Source organism: Nicotiana tomentosiformis, chromosome 3, assembly GCF_000390325.3.
Source record: "Nicotiana tomentosiformis chromosome 3, ASM39032v3, whole genome shotgun sequence".
Lineage (NCBI taxonomy): Eukaryota > Viridiplantae > Streptophyta > Magnoliopsida > Solanales > Solanaceae > Nicotiana > Nicotiana tomentosiformis.
In genome coordinates, this window is record NC_090814.1 from 127,021,686 (window position 1) to 127,040,287 (window position 18,602).

Here is an 18,602-nt window from a genome sequence, read left to right on the forward strand (position 1 = left end):
TAACGGTCCCGGGTTAAGTGGGCCTGTTCTGGGCCCAAACGGGCCTAAACGGGCCCAACAGAAACTTTCTATGTTTAATTTTTTTTATAGAAGTTAGAGAAAAAAAATAGTAATAAAGATATATAAGCTATATTCGATTTATATATTATATATACATCTTAAAATATATATATACTATATTATATATACATAGTATACATCTTAAAATATACTATATATACATAGTATATTAAGATATATACACACACTATACTATATATACATAGTATAAAATATATAGTATATCTTAAGATGTATACTATCGAATATGACTTATAAACTATGTATATATATATATATATATATATATATATATATATATATATATATATGTATACTATACTATACTATAATATATATACATCTTAAGATATATAAGCTATATTCGATTTATATACTATATATACATCTTAAGATATATATATATATATATATATATATATATATATATATACATACACACACTATATTATATATACATAGTATATAAGTCATATTCGATAGTATACATCTTAAGATATACTATATATACATCTTATATATACACACACTATACTATATATACATAGTATATAAGTCATATTCGATAGTATACATCTTAAGATATATATAATATATATAGTAAGATGTATATATATTATAGTATAGTATAGTATATATAGTATATCTTAAGATGTATATATATCTTAAGATGTATATATATCTTAAGATGTATATATAATATAGTATATATAGTATATCTTAAGATGTATATATAGTATATCGAATATAGCTTATACTATACTATACTATACTATATATACATAGTATATAAGTCATATTCGATAGTATACATATAGTATAGTATAGTATATATAGTATATCTTAAGATGTATATATAGTATATCTTAAGATGTATATATAGTATATCGAATATAGCTTATATATCTTAAGTTGTATATATAGTATATATATATATATATTATACTATACTATACTATACTATATATACATAGTATATAAGTCATTTTCGATAGTATACATCTTAAGATATATATAATATATATAGTAAGTATATATATTATAGTATAGTATAGTATATATAGTATATATAGTATATCTTAAGATGTATATATAATATAGTATATATAGTATATCGAATATAGCTTATATATCTTAAGTTGTATATATAGTATATATATACTATACTATACTATACTATACTATACTATACTATATATACATAGTATATAAGCCATATTCGATAGTATACATCTTAAGATATATTATATATACATGTATATCTACTATACTATACTATATATATATATATATATCTAGTATATCTAGTATACTTAGTATATCTTAAGATGTATATATAGTATAGTATAGTATATATATAAGTTTATATATATATATATATATATATATCGATATATAGCTTATATATCTTATGAGATGTATATATAGTATAGACTATAGTATAGTATAAATATAAGCTTATATATATATATATAGTATAATATAGTATATATAGTATATCGAATATAGCTTATATATCTTAAGTTGTATATATAGTATATATATACTATACTATACTATACTATACTATACTATATATACATAGTATATAAGCCATATTCGATAGTATACATCTTTCCGAACGGATCCAATCTCTAAAAAGTACTGATTTTTCCAAGCTCTCCCTCATAGACGCTCTATAATCACCGAGTTGAAGTCTTGCTTGACTGAAAGCGCTCTCTAATACCATTGTTGAAGCTTGAATAGATAAAATATCTCGGGCCATCCTTAAAAGAATCGGAAAGTATTTTTCTTTGTCCTTCTACCATTCCAAAATATTAAAGGAGTCGTCGGGATTCACTTCCTCAATTCCCTGTGACAAATAAACTTCAAGCTCATTTAGTTATGAAAAATCACCAGTACTAGAACCTTGAGAACCCCTGAACCCTGCCCAAGCACTAAGTGCTCTTACTCCCGCAGTTCTTTTAGATGATTGAGAACTAGAAGAAGAAGGAGTTGGAACATTTGGTCTAGCATGATCTAATGCAACTTGATAAGCATTATAAATAGTTTGAACATTTATTTTAATTGAGGCTATTGCGTTCGGAAGTTTAGACAACTCCTCATCTTCAAGTGCTAAACCATTATAAACAGTTTCATACTAAAATTGAGGGCCTCCTAATTTCATAATAGGATTTAACAATGCAGCAATACCATAAATAGGGGAAATAGGGGAAAATATTTTTTAAACTTTTTTCTCATGGAATCAATAGCAAGTTGATAAATTTTCCCATCCTCTGAAAAATAATCAAACAAATTTGCAAGTTCTGCAATATAAACTAAACAGTTAGAAATAGTAGGATAATATTTCCCAAAAAATTTATTTGTAGTAATATGGAATTTTTCTAAAATATCTACAAGCATTTTAACATTAGCCCAATCCACATTTATAAGGTGCTCATCATCATCACTTACATGAGCATTAAACGTTGAGTTTATGGGGTTTCTATATTCATATGCAACAACTAAACTTTCATACATGTAATTCCATCTAGTTGGACAAAGTTTAGGAACCTTTCTTTCTCTTAGGCCAAATTCATCGCATCTTTTAAAATATTCTCTAAGTCTACTTCTAAGGTTTGAATAAAAAAGCCAATTAAGAGCCATTTTAACCTTTTTAATTTCAACATTTAAAATTCGCATACCATCACCCACAATTAAATGGTAAATATGACAAATACATCTAACATGAAAAATGTTACTAAATACAGGACTAAGTATAGTGGTAAGCAAGGCTACAGCATTTGTGTTACTAGTAGCATTATCCATTGAAACTGACATTATTTTATCACTAATGCAAAAATATCTACAAATATCCGCAATCGTGCTAGAAATAAACTGCCCTGTGTGACGTGAATTAATTATTCTATAAGCAATAATGCGCTTTTGCATTATCCAATGCTCATCAATCCAATGACTGGTAACAGTAAGGTAATCACAGTCATTACCACTTCTACCAATATCAGTTGTAATAGCAAGACGACAATTTATATGAGTAAATAAATAGCGCAAATATTGTTCATATTCATGTTTATATTTATAAATATCACTCTTTACGGTTGTGCGAGGAAAATCTTTATAAGTAGGATTATAAATTTTTCTAATATAATGCACAAAGTGGGGGTTAGAAGGAAAACTATAGGGTAAGCACATAACAGTGACTATTTTTGCCAATTCTTCCCGATCTTTTTTTGGATCATAATATAAAATATCATCGGTAACAGTGTTAATTCCCGGTTGAAATTGATTTGACCCGGTACTAAGGTCAGCCTGACTAGGTGCACTTGTCCCCTCAGCCAAAGCTTTCATACGAAAATATCTAGTTTTATCTTGAGGGTGTAGCAATATGTGTCTAGTCAAACTTCCCGTCCTCCCCCTCCTCCCCCGGACTTCCAACATATTGAAAAACTAACTCTTTGCCATAAGTTTTACACTTAGCCCTATTTGTTTCTTTTAGTTGAGTAAAAAATTGCCAAACAAGAGATGTTTCTGCCTGTTTAGAAGGTTGTCTAGAAAAAGTAGGGGCACTAATAGGAGGGTCAGACGGGGGATCATCTAGATTATTATTAGTTGGGTTAACTTTAGGAGCATGACTAGTGGGTGTATCATCATCCGGTTGCGTTTCATCAAAATCTATTTCTTCATCATCATTTTCATCAATAGTTGGATTACCATAAAGAGCATTCATATATTCATGGTTTAATTGTTCACCGGGTATAATATTATGGCAAAATTGACTCTCGGTAAATTGTAATAAACTATTATCGCTATCAAGAATAGGAGGTGTAGGACGGGTAACATGTTTGGGTCGGAGAGCCGGGGGAAGTGGAGGAGGAACATATTGGCCACTAGATTTACCACTCTTCGATTTTTTCTTATTTTTACTAAACATATTTTTTAAAGGAATAAGCCATCTTAATTAATCAAGCAAAGTAAATAAAACAAACAAAATTATAATATTAAAACTTAAGAGTTGGAACGAGTTTACCGAATTGACGAACAACTTGTTGGAAATTGATTATCGTTGAAGACTTCAATTCACCAACTTCACAATTGTTTCACAAATTGTAATAATAAAGTAAGCAATAGTAGCAATTATAGAAGTAAATTAGAGAGAGATTGTGATAGATTGATGATTTTGTAAGAAAAAATAAAATAATGATGGGGTATTTATAGTTGAAAATAGGAAAAAAGTGTAATTATAAAAAGTTTGGGATTAAAATAAAGTTGGGGGGTTAAATGGCTATTTCATAAATAGCCAACGGCTATTTTTGACAGCCCAATGGCTATTTTTTTAAAAAAAAATAGCCGTTGGGACCGTTTGGCCCGCTAAGGGACCGGGCCGGTCTCGGGCCTGACGGGCCCAAATCATAGGACCGGCCCACGAGACCGGACCAGGCCCGCTAAAACCGGACCAAACGGTCCTGGCCCGTTTAGCCGTTTGGCCTGTTTGGCCCGCGGTTCCGGGCCGATCCCGGGCCTGGACCGGCCCACTTGCCAGCCTTACTTTACAATGATAATAGAGCTCACTATTTATAGATATACCTAGAGAACAAGGTCCTAGGATCAAGCCCTTCTTCAATGTCAATTATGAGGGCCATTAAAAAATGTGTAATGACGGGCATGAATGCCATATTCTTTGTAACGGGCAGTGTACTAAATGCTGTAAAATATTCTTCATTAAATGCTGCCGGATGGCAGACATTTATTTCATCTTTATTAGTTTCATTCTTTCCGGTAACAGACGGAGTAGTTGCCTTCGGTTTCAGCTATCCTCTGCCTTTGGCTCCACGTGTCACTTCCTTATGCGATCATTTAATATAACATATTTTACCCTATACACACTCGTTATTTTAAGTTAAAAATTCGACAAAAGTGTAAAATTTGTTAGTAGAGCAACTAAAAGCGCCCAACTTAGTTGAGTATTAATTTATGAAACTCAAATTTGAAATTTAACAATAACTGAGACAATAAATAGTGCAGTAATTCTTTCCTCACTTTCGAATGTACCCTTGGTTGGAAAATTAAGGATGAAAAAATAAATGAAATACTGTAAAGTCGTTCCTTTTTAAATTTTTATTTTTTTTCGTTTACTCCTTGCTCATGTCCTTGTATTATTCACTGCTATGAACATCCAAAGCTTCCTTTATGCCAACTTCCTCTGGTTAATACCCACATACACAGAGGCAAAAACATAAAATACCTAAAGAATAATGAAGGATAAAAAGAAATGTAAGTAGCAGTAGTAGATGTAGATGAGACAAAAAAATAATGGTTTATTGATTCTTAAGAGTTATTCCATGTGAAAGTATAATTGACTATAGGGGACTGGTTTATTGTAGCCATATCAAATCCAATGAAGACATGAATACATTTTTTGCTAATTATAATGCGAGCTTTCAATAATGCTTATCTACAACTGGGAGAATTGAAGTTGGGGAATACAATGAACTTGATGGACAATGGTGCAACTGATATCGGAGATTCAATATTTTTAAGAACTGGAGTCAAACTTGGAATGTCTCCTGTTTCTGTGAGTTGTAATGGTTTCCCGTTGAGGAGCATAGTTCTACTCTGAAGGTCGCCGCCTTCTGGAGTTAGATGATACTCTTCTCGATATAATGTAACATCTGATGATTTGCTTCCTACCCACGAAACAGTTTCTTTAAGACCGTGCACGAATGCATTTTTCTTGTGATTTTTTTTCTCACCGACTTGCAAGCTGGTATATGCACTGGATTGGATGTTGACCCCATACTGAATCTGGTTGCTTAAATTGATCAGAAGTAAAGTCACACCTGCCTGCACAAAGGCAAAATCAGTAATTTAATATGTGGTTTTGGTCTTCAGCAGTAGCATGGATATGTAAATAATCAAGTAAGTTGATATATGCGCAGGAGGGAATCAACTATAATCCTTCATTTTTGATGATCCATTTTTCAGAAAAAGCAAAATATAAGTAGCATAGAGTATAAGTTTGAGACATTGGCTGCAATTCTGATGTGCAAGAACACGAAGGTTGGTTTTTGAACTAATTAGCAAATGCATCATGACAGAAAAAATCAAGTAAGGCTGATTGCATAGTCTACACTGGAAGCAGTGTAACGTATTGCATCTAGCTATAAGTTCCCCCTGCAGAGTTCATAAAACCCAAATCATTTGGTCGTTATGTGTTAGAACTCTGAAATAATCCAAAACTATGTCAGAGAAGCACTTGAGCCGTTGCATCTTTGTAGTCTAACTAAGAGCAGCTCTAATGTTTGAGCCTTCGCAAAATGTTAGATTGACACAATGCCTTGTGCGGCAGATGAAAAACAAAAAACGAAAAAAAATCAGTAATTCCTTTTTGGGGAGCCTTCAAAGCACTTGGTATCAAGATACCTTTCCGATGTAGTAAATAATGCATTTCAGATTACATAAGTGAATCAGGATATAAATGGCACTCTTACTCTATCTTTTGTACAATGGGCATAAGAGCGCAAATATGGTGAGGCGTTGCTGCTAACATCAAGAACTTCTTTTCCCATCAGTCTATGCCAAAGAAGTGCACTGTATTGAAGTGAAAATGAACAGATCAGATACTTTTTAATTAGATTGTGAAGGACCTAACACAGAATATTAAAAAATAACAGCCTGCTACTTTGAATAATATAGTGAAGTCGAATAAGGTAGTCAAGCACCTCACCTATAATAATCAGGATTTGGAACAAACGTGCTGGTATCAAGGAGCCCATAATTTCCACCAATAAGAGTCTGCCGGCAGTATACTTTAGTATGGTGCTTCGCCGCCATGCCAAGCTGATCTAAATACCTATAATTCATGTTAAAGGCAAGGCAAAAATGAAAAATCATATCACATGCCTGAATTATGGTATCTGGAATTGCTTCACTCGACTGCTAGTTAATACTATAAATCAAATTAAGCAAGAAAATTTACCAAAAGCTATCTACGAAGGCGTTAGACACATTAGGACCTCCACTGTTGTAGGCTCCACCAGATTCTCCAACCCAAGCTGAAGCCCAAGGACCCTTCATTTTTATGGTTTGAGTAAGATTACCAAATGTGTCTGATATTTTATTCAGGTATTGAGGATTTAAAACTTTATCTACAAGCTTGCTTCCTTCAGACCCTGAAACAGAACACTTCTGGTTTAATTATTTGGAATGACATTAATAAATTGATCAGCTCCTTAATCAAGATAATACAAGCAGTGATATCATATCCAGAGCTGTGGGTTTATGAATTTATTTTTATTTTATTTTTTATGTTGACATTTGATGTCAGATGTCAAGGAAACATCAATTTGTTTGGTAACTAAACTATATCTCTTCTTTAATCATTGCGATAAAAAATATTTCACATGTTGTATATTGAATATTATCGTCTACTACTTCTTTTAAAAGATGAATCCAGAAAGATAAGTAAGAGACTCAAACGAATATAATCACTTACATATAGCTGATAAATGTCGAAAAAGGCCTCAACTCTAAGTAACGGCGAAAAGAATAAACCAGAATGACAACTATCTTCTCTAGAGACTATTTACACATTTCTAAAAAACTTTCATAGGAAGAAATAGATTGGAGAAGTATCAATTTTCTAAGCATATATAATAAAGTATAAATTAGAAATGTTGAATTTCAAAACTAACATAGTATAAGAAAAGAAAAAAACACAACAAACCTCAATGATATGAGAATTTAAAAAAAAAAAATTGAAGTCTACATTATCCTCTTTCATTACTACTATGTGCAGTGCAAGATAAATTCAGTCTCTTTGATTATATAACATGATTAATTCCAGTGTCAAGCCAAAAGTATTTGTATGCAGCTTTTCCATTATCTCAAATGCTATTGCCAAAAAAGTAACTCAAACGACAACGAATGGAGACCAAGTGTCATAAGCAAAAGCATTTAAGATTTTATCCGTGATTTTATGAGTTTAAGAATATGCCTTAATTTTCAAATACAAATTAGATTATAGAAATCAAGGGGATTCTTCATATAACTCCGTTCTATTAAAACAAACAGATTTACACTAGCTCACCTGGGCCAAGATTATAAATATGATGCGTCAAGACATTGACTATGCCAGGCCCTGAAACCTCAAGGAGCTTGCTGAACCACTCAGGACTATAGAATCCTCCTGGTGCTAATAGAAGAGGACGTTGGTCGAAATTCTTGTATACTTGGTCTATGAGATTGTGCAGATGGATAACATCTTTTCCATACTGTACAGCATTAACACTTGCACCAATTCCCTGACCACTCAATTCATTTCCTGCAAAACCAGAAAAAGCAAGATTGAGGAAAGGAACCTCTTTGGTAAAGGAGAGATTTAAATAAAGTTGCAAGATGAAAGAAATATGCCAGAAATATACCAAATTCCCATGAGTGTATCTGGTAGCCCTTGGCAACAGTGTATTTTATGAAATCGAGGGCATTGCTGGAATCCCAATTTCCTCCCCACGCATGCCTATTGATCCGCCGTCTCCCATACAACGCATTCAAGCCAAAAGTCACAAGTGCTCTGCAGCAAAAGCAGTTGAACTTATATGAACTTCAAGGGAGAACTTTTGGTAAGTTTTTTGACAGCCCACGAGCTATTTTTACTTTTAGTTCTTTGTAGAAGTCATAGTCTGCAGTATCTGAAGAACTGCAAATTCAACACCACTCTACAAAGAATGGCAGTGTATTCCAACATCTTTAGGTTTCTTGAATAGTCATGGATGCACATTCAGGATTAAGAAGTAGTAACATCAAAGTCACGGATACTAATTCAGGACGCGTCTCTGCATGGGCATATAACAAACTACCTATATCTTAATTCACCTTGTATTCATTCATCAATTAGAATATAGTCATTCATAAAGATGAAAGTGGTCAAATTTGGGAATTAACCAAATTGGAGACGCATGTTTCCTCAATAGCATCCGTAGATTGGGAAAAGAGAAAGAAGAATAAGAATAGTATCGAGCCAGAACGTGCAGCCTAGGAGCAGATCAGATTATTAGCCAGGACATGGTTAGACGCTTATACTGTTGAATGCAATAGGAGAAGATGTACAGAATTAGACAATCTTACCCTGTCTTCTTGAAAAGGTTGTTTAACTCATCCCATCGATGCATATGTAAGCATCCCTTAGAGAATCCAAACAACCCATCCCTCTGCTTGGTGAACGGATGGCAAGAAGATTTCAAGTTGCCTACACCATATATTACTTGGTCCTGTAATGAACCTCCGAGTCGTAATCTCAAACCCTTGAAAGCTGTATCACCAATAAATTTAAATCAGAGAAGAGTAGAAATCTAAGAGACGAGAAAGAAATCTAGTTTGCTTATGCACTTCAGATTTTAAGGTGAAATGACAGCATGTTTAAGTCTCACTTTGCTAATTATGGTAATAACAGAAACAACTTAGAAATAGGTTAAAATTATAGCATAATGGCTCGTGCAAACCTCGTATAGCATTTTCCAGAAATGGATGAGATAAATCCTGACAAATCAAAACACATTTAGTAACATTGACCACTCATTTCGTAATCAGAATCTCGATAAGATATTTATACTTATAATATTGAAGAACAACTTACCAGATTTATAATAGATGCCAAGTCCCAAGGACATTGTTTATAGTTACACTTTTCTTTAGGCCACCAATCAAGGGTAGCACAAATGTAATTATCATCTGTCCAGGCAATTTTCACAGATGTATCAATCATAAGTTCTGTATCTTCACCTGTTTGCGCCAAAAATGCAGGACACAGCGCCAGAAAGATTAACAACAAGGTTCGGAAGTCCATTAGATGATTAAGTACAGCAACTTCACCACTGTTTGAACCGAGTCATATACTGCCAAGAGGAATCAAACAAATAAATGTTAAAGAGGCTTTTAAAGAGTAACTTATTCTTTCTAAAAAAGACGAAGGCAGAACATTTCATCGGACAACTTCATACAATAACTTAGTAACTCTGTCCTTGAGCAGCTTTATAAAGTAGTTTAATTTTGTCAATCCAAAACCCCTTGGTATTTCCAGGAAGCTTAGATAAAAAAAATTATAAACTAACTTATATATTCCAGTAACCTTCTGGAAATTAAAAAGGGCAGCCCGGTGCACTAAGCTCCTGCTATGCGCGGGATCCGGTAAAGGGCCGGACCACAAGGATCTATTGTATACAGTCTTACCTGCACTTCTGCAAGAGGCTATCTACTCCTAGAGTACTTCCAGTAATTTCCAGTAACCTTCTGGAAATTATGAAATGAATTTCTTATTTCTTGGATAAATGAAATAAACCAAGTACTCCTAGAGTATTTTTGACAACTAACTGTGTATTAAGAAAAAAATGACTAGAAAATTAAGAGGCGAACCAAATTGCTTTTCTTGCTCAGATGTAAAAGAACCTAGAACGCTCGGGTCAGTCAAGTGTAGCCAGTTCACGAAACTAATCTATAAGGACAACAGTCATAAAGATAGAGAAGCAAATTTCAATTTTGAAGTTAATTTAGACATTGCAGAACCTATTAAAGACTTTTACTTTTTAGTTTCAGAAAAGTCTTGGCAAGTTTTTTCTTCACGTCTAAGACAATTACCAAGCTACCAGCAGTACAAGTAAAGTCACTATGTCAGCCACATCAATACAAATATACAATACGCAAATTAACCAATTACACTCAGAAAGCAAGATCCAAATACTACAAGAACAGTCCCTTGAAACAATACACTGCAATATTAAAAACAATAAGAACAAAGAACCAAACGAAATTCACCTCACAAAATCCAGCATAATGAAACTCACGGAGCGCAAATTCCGAGAAAGAACAGACCGACAATCAGCAGACAGTGTACTAAAACACACAGGTGAAGGACAAGAATAGCGAGTGAAATGAAATGGGTTGGTCTCAGATTTCTCAGTTATTAGCTAAAAACTGAAACTTTTTTAGGTGAAGTGTCAGAATCAACTAACAGTCATTCATTCATTTGCTCACGGAGTTTTTGGTACATATGTACAGAACAGTGGCTCGTGTCAAATGCAGACAATAATAAGAGGAAAGATAAAATATGATGAGGTGGCCAGACCATACTCCAATTATTTTTGGAGACCCTTATTTTTGTTGGATTCCAAGTTGTCTTCAGCTTAAAGTCATGCCTTACACCTTATACTTAGCTAATATTGTGCCAAAAGAACAAAATTAAATATTTCTTGGTTTGACAAGGAATGACTCTTTTTATGTATTTTTTTATATTTGAGTAAGATTTGCTTCGGTCAACAGCAGCCGTCAGATCCATTTTCATTAAAAAGTAGCTTAACCAGTCATGATTTCTTGCACTACTTGCATGCTGAATAATATAAAGAGAAATTCCTTTTACAAACCTATACACCATCTTCAACATTCCAATTTGCAACTAAAATTATAGACTATAGTGTTCTTATTGTCGTAGACGCGATAACATTTGTTTCGTAGTTTATAAAAGTATGGTATTGAATCTCTGACTATTTGGCTGACTGGCAGGAAAAATTAACTTGAAGGAGAGTATTGGAATAACGGTAAAGTTATCTTTGTGTGATTTATAGGTCACGAATTCGAACCGTAGAAACAGTCACTAATGTTTGCATTAAGGTAGGCTCTCTAAATCACATCTGACCCTACGTGAACACGAGATATGCACCATGAATTTAAAATAGTCAAGTATAGATTGGTGTTGAAATAAGATGAAAGAAGAACTTATATGATAGAATTGGCAGCCAAGAAAAATTAAAAAGAAGAAAAATACCGAAAGATGAATACAGCTGTTGATCACTGATGAGGCAGCACAGTGTTAAACGAGAAGTGAATAGGCTTTTAAAGCTCTGTTATATAATTGTAATATGTATATTTACTCCTATGTCCTTTTTAATTTGTCATTTTTATCCATACTAACAATTTAGTTCTTCAGAAAAATCAAGAGGCATTAATTATATTTTTCAATTTCATTTTTACTACACCAACAAGGCATATAGTTATTAATTACACATTTAATTATTTACGAAAGAGATAAAGGTAAATTTAGTTAAATAATTAAGGCTATCAAATAATTTTTTTACTGAGTAACCTTAAACGATATGTTAGGATCGGGAACTCGGGTAGTGCGAAATTTTGCCAAACAACGTTATAATGACAATAACAAAGACAATGCAAGTTGACAATAATGGCAATTAAAGAAGATAAAGAAGACATCAATTTAACGTGGTTCGGTCAAAGTGACCTACGTCCACAAGCGGAGATGATCAATTTCACTATACCAATAAGAGTACAAAATTAGAGTAAATACTCTAATTAATCCCAAATACCCTAAGAGAATAATCTCGCAAGATCACTCCAAATAAAGGGTTCACACAAGTATTTCCCAACACTAACTTTCGTACAAAACACTCTTAATAAAGGAGGAAAGGAAGAAACAAGAAATGAAGACTGAAGTCTTGTTGGTGTGTCTAAAATGAACTAATGGACTTCCCTTTTATAGGCAAAAAAGTATTGGCCTCTTAGGTGTAAAAGAAGAAATACAACTTGTGCAAATGATGTCCACCACACAATACAATATTTTTGGGTCCCAAAGTATATTGCCAACAAAGTCTATACTTTGCAAGGATGCTTATACTTATGTGAGATGGACTCCATTAGCTAAAATATTGGCCATAATTATAAATCTCCACCTTGGCCTAATTTTGGCTGATATAATAAATTTGCTCAACTTTCTCCGCAAAAGCCCCAATGGGCATATGTCAAAAATTAATGCCATCAAAATCAGACAAGTTATCTGATACCGAAACTGTAGTAGGGCCTATAACAGTGGAGACCAATAAAGTATACAACGAACCAGATCTGTATGTTTTCATGATCACAAGAGTACCTTGAAAACTTTTTAGAACTCCACCTTCACCAGTAAATTTGCACCCGAGGGATTCTATAGTGCCCAAAGAGATGAGATTTTTCTTCCACTCATGAACATATCTAACATCGGTGAGAGTTCTCACCACATCATCGTACATTCTAATCTGAATTGTACCTTTGCCAATAACGTTACAAGTAATATTGTTATCTAGTTGGACAACTCTACCTGCAACTGAATCATATGTAGAAAATAAGTCTCTGCTATGACACATATAATATGAATAATCGGAATCTAAAATCCACTCATTGTCTAATCTGAAACTAGTTTCAGTTGCTAAAAATATAGTTCCCTCAATTTCATCAGTTGCTACACTAGCTTCGGCGGTGTCAGTATTTTTGTGCTCATTTTTTCTTTCTTTATGCTTTTCTTTATTTTTCAGTTTATAGCATTGAGAGATAATGTGACCTTTCTTATGAGAATAGCGACACTCTAAATTATTGTATCTGGATATGGAGTCGGATTTGCCCCTAACAAACAAGCCAACTTCCGCTTGAGTTCCACTAGCTTCCCCAGTAATATCACTATATATATGTTCTTTTGATTTTAAGATAGATTTAATATCCTTATAGGAGATATTATCCTTTGCATAAAGCATAGTATTTCTTATATGCTTAAAAGATGGGGGTAGAGAACAAAGCAGTAACACGGCTTGATCCTCATCTTTAATTTCAGCATCTATATTATTCAAATCCATAAGAATGGAATCAAAGGTGTCAAGATGAGAGAGAATAAAGGTACCTTCACCCATACAAATTGTATAAAGTTTCTGCTTCAGGTAAAATCTATTTTCCACCGTCCTCTTCATATATAAGGTTTTCAATTTTTCTCACATACCTTTGGTTGTGGTTTCTACAGAAACTTCACGTAAAACCTCATTTGAGAGATTTAAAATGATACATGCTTTTGCCTTTTTATCTATGACGGTAAACTCCTCATCCGTCATTTTATCCGGCTTCTTCTCCTTTCCTTGCAACGCCAAATCTAACTCATCCTGAATTGGGACAGTCTCCATTTTTAATTTTCACATTCCGAAGTTTGCACTTCGATCAAATTTCTAAACATAAGTCTTTGTTAAAGTCATATTGGCTACTGAAACAAACCTGGTTAGATACGGCTCTGATACCAATTTGTTAGGATCGGGAACCCTGGTAGTACGGAATTTAGCCAAATAACATTATAATGACAATAACAAAGACAATGCAAGTTGATAATAACGGCAATTAAAGAAGATGAAGAAGACACCAATTTAACGTGATTCAGTCAAAGTGACATACGTCCACAAGCGGAGAGGAGCAATTTCACTATACCAATATGAGTACAAAAGAGAGTACAAAATTAGAGTAAACACTCTAATTAATCCCAAATACCTTAAGAGAATAATCTCACAAGATCACTTCAAAGAAAGGGTTCACACAAATACTTCACAACACTAACTCTCATACAAAACACTCTTAATAAAGGAGAAAAGGAAGAAACAAGAAATGAAGACTCAAGTATTGTTGGTGTGTCTAAAATGAACTAATACAACAACAACAACAACAATAACAACAACAACAACTAGTGGGGTATGGGGAGGGTAGTGTGTACGCAGACATTACCCCTACCCTATGGTAGAGAGGTTATTTTCGATAGACCCTCGACTCCCTCCCTCTAAGAACTCCCCACCTTGCTCTTGGGGTGACTCGAATTCACAACCTCTTTGTTGGAAGTGGAAGGTACTCACCACTACATCAACTCACTCTTGTCTTTAAAATGAACTAATGGCCTTTCTTTTTATAGGCAAAAAAAGCATTGGCCTTTTAGGTGTAAAAGAAGAGATACAACTTGTGAAAATGATGTACACCACACAATGCAATATTTTTGGGTCCCAAAGAATATTGCCAACAAAGTCTATATTCTGCAAAGATGCTTATGCTTATGTGAGATGGATTCCATTAGTCAAAATATTGACCATAATTACACGATACATACAAAAAACCGAAACCAGTAATAAGATTTCAAGCATTGGGTACTGATTGTGTGAATTGTATTTCAAAAACTTTGTTGTAATAGTTTTGGATCCCACCACTCGGAAAGGGAAGAACATTTAATCATTCATTTAATTTGATCATAAAATGCTTTAATATCTGCAGACTGCAGTGTCCACCGACATGGCCACACCGGAAAGCTTTCACACTTAATGTTCGTATTCACCATGATACTATATTGCAAGATCTTCAATTATTCTTGAACTAAAATCAAGATTTCACCTCAATTTTATTATATTAGTTCATGTGCACGTGCGTTGTACGTGTATTCCATATAATTAGTACAAAATTGACAAAATTACATTGTTTTGTACATGAATAGTAAACTCTTTGAATCATGATTGCATTTATAAGAAAAGATTTTCACTTAAAAATTATAACAATCTGAATATTTAAGCTAAGAAAAATAGAAGAAGAAGATAAAATATAAGAACTGTAAATGATATCTATAAAAATTACTCCCTCCGTTCAATTTTAGTTGTTCACTTTTGACTTTGCACTCTCTTTTAGAAAAAATAAATGAAATGTATTTTTAATTTTACCCATAATAAGGATAGGATTTTCAAAAGAATTGGGAACTGGTTTGGGGAATGAGTAGTTAATGATAATGGTAAACAATATAAAAAGATTATTTTTCTCTTGATTTATTATAGTGGATAGGTAAAAGTTAAAATGTATTTTTAGTATAATGGATAATTAAAAGTGAACGGAGGGAGTATTATACGCATGAGAAATTAAAGAGCTTAACTTTGTATAGTGAAGAATTTAGATGCATGTACCTTAATAAATTCTTTGACAATCTCAAGGCAAATTTAATGTTATAAAACTAACTTTTAGAGCTTACATATTCTTTTATCGGAAAAGGGCCAAAAATGCCCTTGAACTATCTAAAATAGCTCAAAAATACTTTTTATTTGTTTTTGGTACCAAAAATATCCTTGCCGTCTATTTTTTGGACCACAAATGCCCTTAAATTGTTAGTATTGTCATTGAAGGTGACACAACAATCCAACTGGGTTAGATTTGCTTACATGGCCATCCACCTAAGCAATTCAACATGGCAAAATTATTTTTCCGAATTTTTTTTAAAAATACAAAATCAACACTTATTCCCAAAAAAGTAAAAAAATTCTGAAAAAATTATTTTCCGAAAAAATATTTTTTCGGATTTTAAAAAAAATACAAAATCAACACTTATTCCGAAAAAAAGTAAAAACAATTCCGAAAAAATTATTTTCGGAAAAATAACTGTTTAATGGCATTTGGACCACAAAATCAACACTTTCTAGAAAATTATTTATTTCGAAAATTTTTATTAAAATGCAAAATCAACACTTATTATGAAAAAAAGTAAAATATTTCCGAAAAAAATATTTTTTCGGAAAATTATTTTTTCGGTTTTTTTTTTTTTACTTTTTTTTCTAAACAAGTATTGATTTTGTATTTTTTTTAAATCCGGAAAATATTTTTTCCGAAAATTATTTTTTCGGAAAATAATTTTTCCAGAATTTTTTTACTTTTTTCGGAATAAGTGTTGATTTTGTATTTTTAAAAAACATTCGGAAAAATAATTTTGCCATGTTGGATTGTTTAGGTGGATGGTCATATAAGCAAATCTAACCCAGTTGGACTGTCATGTCACCTTCAATGACAAGACTAACAGTTTAAGGGCATTTGTGGTCCAAGAAATAGACGGCAAGGATATGTTTGGTACCAAAAACAAACGAAGGGTATTTTTGAGCTATTTCAGATAGTTCAAGGGCATTTTGGCCCTTTTCCGTTCTTTTATTAATATTGGATGTATTATTAAATATTAATATAACTCTTAATGGCATAAAAGTCCAATAATATTATAGGGTTATATTAGTCTTTCACATTCAACTTTTGATTTTCATGCTTATAATATAGTATGATATATCAAAAACACCTTCAAGAGTTTAGAGGGTGTTTGGCTAAGCCTATAAGTTGGTCAAACTGGCTTATAAGTATTTTTGGCTTATCTACGCGTTTGGTAAACACTCAAAGTACTTATAAGCTAAAATCAGTCATAAGTTATAAGTTAGAGGGTGTTTGGCTTTATAAGCTGAACAAACTGCTTATAAGCACTTTTTGTCTTATTTATGCGTTTGATAAATACCCAAAGTGCTCATCAGCTAAAATGAGCCATAAGTCATAAGTTGGTCACCTCCAACTTATGGCTTTTCAACTTATAAGCACTTTTTGTTTGACCAAGACTTTTACTGGTTTATGCTTAATAATAATTTTTAATTCACAAAATATTTTTCCCAAAATAAATGTTCTAACTTTATTTTCATCCCATATTCCTTGTTCATCTTTTTCTTTACAAAGAAACTTTTTAATTTATAATCTTTTCTAAATTTTTTTAAGGATATTTTAGTCTTTTTAACAAAAGAATAATTTATCAGCATTTTTCTACCAAACACATCAATTGTTTATTATTAGTTTCAGCACACCTATCCAAACACGTAAATGCTTATTTAAAATATCAGTTTCAGCACTTAAAAATACTTTTCAGCACTTTAAACTTATCAGCTATTTACAAGCAGCTAATTCAAACGGGCTCTTAGTCACCCCAACTTATGACTTTTCAGCTTATAAGCAATTTTAGTTTGACCGAGGCTTTTACTAATTTATCCTTAATAATATTTTTAATTCACAAAATCTTTTTTCAAAATAATTTTTTAACTTTTTCATCATTCTATATTCGTTGTTCATCATTTTCTTTATAAAGAAACTTTTTAATATATAATCTTTTGTAAAGTTTTTAAGAGTATTTTAGTCATTTTAATAATAGAATAGCTTATCAGCACTTTTCTACCAAACATATCAACTGCTTATTATCAGTTTCAACACGTCTATCCAAACACGTAAATGCTTATTTAAAAAGTTAGTTTCAGCACTTCAAGCTTATCAATTATTTATAATCAGCTAATCCAAACGAACTCTTAGTTTTTTCATTTTGTCATCATGCGATGAATGCGAGCTGATTTCATGTCTCTTATTATCGATCTTAGTTTTTTGATACTTTTTTTGATTAAGATATACTTAAAGTTAAAATATTAGAATGAACAACAACAACAATAACAAATTCGGTGAAATCTCATAAACGGTGTATGGGGTTACAAAAATAGTCTTAGCACTACTGGTAAGCATAGGAGGAACACACTACTAACTGTCAACCTACAATCATAATCCTCGGCCTCTATATCTTCCTATCGATGGTCATATCCTCGGTAAGTTGAAGCAATGACATGTCCTGCCTAATAACCTCTCCCCAATAGTTCTTAAGCCTACTCCTTCCCCTCCGCAGACCAACCATGGATAACCCCTCACACCTCCTGACCGGTGCATCTATGTCTTTCCTTTTCACATGCCCGAACCATCTCAACCTAGATTCCCGCAACTTGTCCTCCATAGATGTCACTCCTACCATGTCCCTAATAACTTCATTCCTAATCATTTCCTTCCTGGTATGCCCACACATCCATCTCAACATCCTCATTTCAGCTACTTTCATCTTCTAG

At 32.6% G+C, this 18,602-nt stretch overlaps 2 protein-coding genes across 4 annotated transcripts; both read right to left on the reverse strand.

Annotated features, from left to right (window-relative positions):
• Positions 1 to 5,355: 5,355 nt before the first annotated feature.
• LOC104121626 (heparanase-like protein 2) lies at positions 5,356 to 11,101 on the reverse strand. 3 transcript variants are annotated; one of them, XM_009633663.4, is made up of 10 exons: positions 10,867 to 11,101; positions 9,692 to 9,950; positions 9,558 to 9,594; positions 9,184 to 9,367; positions 8,481 to 8,629; positions 8,147 to 8,380; positions 7,037 to 7,229; positions 6,785 to 6,910; positions 6,549 to 6,648; positions 5,356 to 5,901 (listed from the first exon to the last, which is right to left on the reverse strand). In XM_009633663.4, the coding sequence occupies exons 2-10, from the start codon at positions 9,899 to 9,901 to the stop codon at positions 5,509 to 5,511; spliced, it is 1,626 nt and encodes a 541-aa protein (XP_009631958.1). In that variant the 5' UTR covers positions 9,902 to 9,950; positions 10,867 to 11,101; the 3' UTR covers positions 5,356 to 5,508. The 3 variants fall into 3 exon arrangements, with proteins under 3 accessions (XP_009631958.1, XP_018622233.1, XP_018622234.1); XM_018766717.3 differs by lacking the exon at positions 10,867 to 11,101 and adding an exon at positions 10,635 to 10,658; XM_018766718.3 differs by lacking the exon at positions 10,867 to 11,101 and adding an exon at positions 10,468 to 10,560.
• A 7,179-nt stretch (positions 11,102 to 18,280) lies between these two features.
• Positions 18,281 to 18,595, reverse strand: LOC138908467 (uncharacterized). Its single transcript, XM_070199134.1, has one exon. The coding sequence runs from the start codon at positions 18,593 to 18,595 to the stop codon at positions 18,281 to 18,283; it is 315 nt and encodes a 104-aa protein (XP_070055235.1).
• Positions 18,596 to 18,602: the final 7 nt, after the last annotated feature.